Here is a 6529-nt window from a genome sequence, read left to right as displayed (position 1 = left end):
ACCAAAAAGGATATAGGTTCACATAAACTGGAACAAAGGGAGTATTATTTTTTTAAGAATCAAATATTAAATATAAATATAAGTTATTTATATGCATTGAAAGAAATCGTATGATGCGGAGTTGTCGTAGTTCCATTACCAACTTGTCGTCTTAGGTTCAAATTTTTTTTTTTGACTTATAAAGTTTATTTTTTGCTGAATTTTGAATATCCATACACGTTGCAGTCGCAGATCACGCGTCACATGTGACAACTACACCAAATCTAAGTCAATATATTCACATTACAGTCACGCTTTTAAACCCTCTCGATCTTTCCAAAATTTTGCAGAAAGCATCTATCTTCGCCACGTGTCACCATCCTATTCGTCAGTTTCCGCTATAAATATCATCTTTCTCCTTTCTCTGCATATACGCAGTTACCTCTAGTCTCGCATTTCCATTTATTGCGGCTGTCTCTAATTCGCTTGGTGCAGGTCGGGACTAATTCGCCGGCGGCGGCGTAAATCACGACGGCGGTTATTATTCTTAAACGAAGTTTAGATGTACGAAGTTATCAACAATTTCCTTTTGCGGCTTTTGGTCCCGCCTTGCATCAACTGAATTGGAGACTGCTGTGAATTGAATATTTCGAGATTGATTTCAGCTAATTCAGCTTCCTTCTGCATCGATCTAATATCTTTTGCCTTTTGTTTCCTCTCAGGTTTAAATCAACTGTTTTAGTTTGATACCAATTGTTACTTCTTTGTGTGTATGTGTGTGTGTGTGTGTGTTTTCTTCTTTGTACTTCAGATTTGATTTGCCTGGATCTGACTTTGTAGATTGGTGACTGTGTAGTTCGACTGTTAGATCTTGCTTTTATATATATTTTATCGATTTAAGTTATATACACCAGAGTATAAAAATCTATTTAGACCGAGGATAAGTTAGTTACTATTTTTATTAGATTATCAATTAATGCTTATTGATAGATTAACATGTAATTACCTAATAAGTAATCTGATTGTATACATAAGTTTTACACCGTCACTGTACAGAACTTGACCTGTTTATTTTATATAGTTCTCAGGATGTAGGAGATAGTGGTACACTGGTACTTGAGTAGTGATTGCCGAAAGTGAGATTTGACAATTTTGATGCCATTGATGAAGTACAGATTTCCTATTTTAGAATGCACTTAAAGATATAGTTTATCCAATCTGTTTCTATTTGAGCTGTTCTGATAAAGATTGACACTTTTAATACATTTGAGAACACTTTAGTAATAAGATGTTTGAAAAGCTGTAACATGTTTGCAAAGTCTTTTCTTTATTAGTATACTGGTCGATCACAGTTATATGAAAGGAAACCAGGGAGAATAATATTTGGTGATTTGAGATAAAGTGTGATGATTCTTTCTTATCCGATTATCAATGGCAACCTTCCAAGTATTTACCATGTTTTCTGTGATTTAATGATGCGTCCCTACGCATATCAGATGGATGGAGTGTAAAAACTATAAAGATTTAATTAATGATTTCTTGTGATATTGTTTCATTTTGTATGTCTCCTTCAAAAAGATTGACACTTCCATTTATTTGGAACTCTTTAGTCGTAACATGTTCTAAACGTCTAATCTTTATTATAATTCCTGTTCGATCATGGTTACATGAAATGAAACAGGGTAGAATGATATTTGGTGATTTGAGATAAAGAAGCGTGTGAGGTAATTCTTTCTAATTGGATTATGATACAATCCCACCTTTGAGGACTTATTATAGAAGAAAACATGAACGAGGAACTTTACAGTTTTCTAGTTATTTAAACAATATGTATTCTATAAATATCTAGTCAGGATTAGTTTGAAGGGCATTGAATGTTTGTCTAAACATTAGTATCCGGGAGTTTTATCCACTCCATATTGACAGATTTGTCGGTTGTAAATTGTGTTTAAGATTCTTGCACAATCTATTGCCAATAGTAATTTCCTTCTCTTCTCAATTTCTTTCATAAATTTTCAGCATCTAACAGATTATCAGTGGTAACCTTCCATGTTTTTACCATGTTTTCTGTGATTTAATGATGCGTCCTGACGTATTCAAATGGATGGAGTGTAAAAACTATAGATTTTCTTTGATTTCTAGTGATACTGTTTCATTTTGTATGACACCTAAAAGATTGCCACTTTTATAAATTTGGAAACTCTTTAATCGTAACATGCTCCAAAAATCTTTCTTTCTTAAACTCCTGGTAAATCAAATTTTTATTCAATGAACAGGGAAGAATCATGTTTGGTGATTTGAGATGAAGCGTGTGAGATAATTCTTTCTTATTGGATTATCAATTTCCACCCTCCAAGTTTTTATGGAGCTTTTGTGATTTAATGAAGCGCTGTTATATATATCTGATGGGTTGAGTGGCAAAACTATAAAGATTTGATCTTTGATTTCTGAATTGTTAGCATCAAGTTTAGATGGTACTTTATCTCTCATGGAATGTGAATTAAGAGAAAATTGGTTAAAGAGGTCCTGCTTTCCTAACACTCTTTTTTCTTGGGATTGCAGCAATTTTATATTTTGGCAACTGTTACACTTAGGTCATATCTCTATGAGGTAGGGGTAAGGTCTGCGTACACATTACCCTCCTCAGATCCATTTATGGGATCAAATTGGGTTTTTTGTTGTTGTTGTTGTTACACTTAGGTCATATCTGAGGATGTATAGACATTTCAAAATTTCATCTCAAATTGGTCATACAGGTTACTGATGGGACAATGTATGTTGCTATGACAATGGGAAGGAACTTTGAGAAGAGATCACAGTTTGTATTTGTACTAGATGGAGAGTCATGGTCATAAAAAATGTGTGGAATTAAAAAAATGGAAAAACTGAAACATTTAATGTTGTCATTCTGCAGATTTAACTGCAAAATCATCACCAAAATAAAATGGGAGTTCTTGTATGGCTGCTCTGTTCTGGGATTTGAGCTACACTGGGCCTTATCCTAGGGACATTGACTAGTTTTGTTTTTCTACAGTTGTTTGAAAGGATGAATGAACATGGTCTCCTGATTCCTAGCTTTGCTCTTGCCGAAGGAGTTTGGTTGTTTGGTTATCTCATGTAAATTGCTTGAAAACAAATTGCACGTGGGAGTAACATTAGAGTATGAATTTAGATAGCTATTCAAAAATGAATGAAGTATGCTGCTTGACAGTTTAGATACCACCTAACTGCGGTATAAAGCAGAGACATGCGCATTATGTAGAAGTGCTTCCACACACACAAAAAATATGTGTATATGTGTATTTTATTTTTTCTGTACGCAGTATCCTATAGTTCATAAAATATTATTCTCATGAACAAAGGCCTGCGTATACAGTTGTTTCCTTTCAGTTTTCCTTTTTGCCCTAACTATTAGTAGTAAAATGTTTCTCATTTTAGTCTCTAAGATATTTATGTTGTCTGTTGTTTTTGTAGAATGTGAAGCGAGGAATCTTGTATTGGTGTTGTATTTGCTCTGTAAACATAGGTACAGCTGTCTTCTTGGATGATGTAGGGACTGTAGCAAGAAGTGAATATGTTGCTGCTGGCAAGATTTCAGGAATATAAGACCAGTGGCTGGTGTGGACCATAGGTAAAATTTTAAATTTATACTGCAAAATGAAAGAATAAATTTAAATGTACCACAGATTCTATGGTTATATATCGTGCGATGTGCACAAATAGCCACTAACAGCACCTGTCTTTATTTTAAAGCCAGTGTTTTAAATGTCTTTAGTCTTTAGCCACTGGTTTTATAAACTTATACCTGACAGGACGAAAATACCCTTCTGCTATAACTTATACCTACGCTAACATTAACGAGCAGCAGAAGCGGCAGCAGCAGCAGCGCAACAGCACTTCACTGTGATCGTCGAAATTGAAGAAAATTCTCTTCTGATTTCAAAAATTCAACATTCTCATCTAAAAATCGACATAGATCTACAGTAAGTTATACTTTTATGTGTTTCTATTGATTTTTATTTCGACATAGTTATACTCTTTCCGATTTCTATTGATTTTTATACAGTAAATAGAAATTTGATTTTTTTTTTTTGAATTTCTGGATTGATAAAGTTAAGGACATCGCCTCCTATGATAATTCTATAAAAATTGAGCACATAATATTAAGGACATAGTGTCCTCATTTTGCAAATTGAATTGAAAAAGTTAAGGACACAATGTCCTTAACTTTGTTGCTGTTCTTCTATATATTAAGGACATACTGTATAGTTTTGCAAATTGTTTTGAAAAAGTAAAGGACACTAAGTCCTGAAGTTTGAGTTTCAAATTGAAAAAGTTAAGGACATTTGGTCCTTAACTTACACTTATTAGTTAAAACCTGTCCTTAAGTTTGAATTACAGATTGAAAAGATAAGGACATGAGTCCTTAAGTTTGACTTGCAGGTTCAAAAGTTAAGGACAGCAAGTCCTTAAGTTTGAATTACAGGTTCAAAAGTTAAGGATAGGAAGTCCTTAAGTTTTACTTGCAGGTTCAAAAGTTAAGCACAGGAAGTCCTTAAGTTTGAATTACAGGTTGAAACGTTAAGGGCATGAGTTCTTAAGTTTGACTTGAAGGTTCAAAAGTTAAGGACAAACAGTCCTTAAGTTTGAATTCCAAGTTCAAAAGTTAAGGACAGGCAGTCCTTAAGTTTCAATTACAGGTTCAAAAGTTAAGGATAGGCAGTCCTTAACTTTGAATTCCAAGTTCAAATGTTAAGGACACTTGGTCTTGAACTTACAGTACCTGTTCTTAATTATACAAGGATTGCTTTATAAAATATGTCCTGAGTTTCCCATTCTCTTGACTTGCAGGATGGAAACAATATGCATTATAGTTACCTTTAATGGTAGATGGACTGAAGACTATAAATATCTTGATCATCAAACAAAGCTTGTTCTAGTACCTGAGTCAATTCGGTTTGAAGATTTCATTAAAAAGATCTTTGAGGTTATTGAATTGGATAGACACAAGTTTGAAGCAGTGATATGGTTTGATATTAACCTTGAAACAAGCAAAGGAATGTTTGTATCCAAAGATTTAGATCTTCACACATGTATAGAGTTGCTAAAAACTCATTCACTCTTCAAGGGCTGTCGTTTCATTGTTGATATTTTGGAAAGAGTTTTTGGATCAACAAGCAATGGACATGTCAACACAGAAACTCAACATGACAATCAAAACAAATGCCAGCAGATAATGGAAATAAATATGGTTGAAGCTCAAGCAATAACTGAAGAGGTGCTTCAAACACATGTCAACAGAGAAACTCAACATGACAATCAAGACAAATGCCAACAGATAATGGAAATAGATATGGTTGAAGCTCAACCAATAACTGAAGATGCGCTTCAAACATTTGATTCTATTCAAGTAAAAGGACAAAGCATTATAGAGATTGACAACGAACAAGCTTTGGGTATTCAAGTCTTAGAGAGTGCACCGGTAATCGAAGAAGTTGTTGAAAAAACCTCTACTCAACTAATTAGACGAAGATCAAATTTGAAACAAAAAGAATCCCCAACTATGATATTAAGAGAAAATTCTTCGTTGGAAGAAATAAAAGTCGGATCAGTATTTGGCAAGAAGAAGAGTATAATTAACTATTTTTCCAATATAGCAATTAAAGGACATTTTGAATTCAAGGTTGTTAGATCAAGCTCAACAAGATATTCGTTGAAATGCAATGATGATAGGTGTTGTTGGTATGTGCGTGCTTTCAGAATTAAAGATTCAACACTGTTCAAGATAGTAAAGATTGAGAAAAAGCATGACTGCTCTGTTAACATAATGAAAGCAGATCAAAGGCATGCTACTTCAAAGTTAATTAGTGGTTACATTATCGACAATCTTCGGGACCTAAGGTTTGAAGTTACACCAGCTTTTGTCATGGCAGAGATGCAAAAATTGCATGGACTAGACATTGGATATCACAAGGCGTGGCGTGCTATTCAACATGCTTCCGCTTTAATAAGAGGAACTCCCGAAGAGAATTATGAATTATTGTCTTCATACTTGTATATGATGACAAGTAAAAACCCGGGAACTTATACTAACATAAAGATAGACGACAATTAACAGGTAAACAATTTAGGACATGCTATCTTTAACGGTATATAAACAATTTAGGACATGCTATCTTTAACCTTGTTAACTTTTGAGTTGTAATCAAAGTTAAGGACTGCCAGTCCTTAAGTTTTGAACTTTGAAATCAAAGTTAAAGACAGCATGTCCTTAACTTTATAACTTGGAAATGAAAGTTAAGGACTACCGGTCCTTAAGTTTTGAACTTTGAAATCAAAGTTAAGTACATCATGTCCTTAACTTTATAACTTGAAAATGAAAGTTAAGGACTGACTGTCCTAAATTTCAGGTATTTTAACCTTGTTTTATATTATATTTTCAGGTTTGTTTATATGTTTTATGCATATGGATCATCAATAGCTGGTTGGAATCATTGTAGACCAGTGATTGTTGTTGATGCAACTTTTTTGAAGTCAAAATATCGTGGTG

The 6529-nt window shown here is 33.7% G+C and overlaps 1 protein-coding gene across 1 annotated transcript; it reads left to right on the top strand.

Moving 5' to 3' along the window:
• The first annotated feature begins 425 nt into the window (after window positions 1-425).
• LOC109216517 lies at window positions 426-6094 on the top strand. Its single transcript, XM_019380681.1, has 4 exons — window positions 426-701; window positions 3454-3610; window positions 3792-3962; window positions 4831-6094. The coding sequence occupies exon 4, from the start codon at window positions 4832-4834 to the stop codon at window positions 6092-6094; it is 1263 nt and encodes a 420-aa protein (XP_019236226.1). The 5' UTR covers window positions 426-701; window positions 3454-3610; window positions 3792-3962; window position 4831.
• The last annotated feature ends 435 nt before the right edge of the window (window positions 6095-6529 follow it).

Source organism: Nicotiana attenuata, unplaced genomic scaffold, assembly GCF_001879085.1.
Source record: "Nicotiana attenuata strain UT unplaced genomic scaffold, NIATTr2, whole genome shotgun sequence".
Lineage (NCBI taxonomy): Eukaryota > Viridiplantae > Streptophyta > Magnoliopsida > Solanales > Solanaceae > Nicotiana > Nicotiana attenuata.
This window is presented reverse-complemented; position numbering and strand designations above follow the sequence as displayed.

Bases quoted from the DNA above. Each gene is read 5' to 3' on its own strand.
- LOC109216517 (XM_019380681.1), top strand. From the start codon at position 4,832: ATGGAAACAATATGCATTATAGTTACCTTTAATGGTAGATGGACTGAA.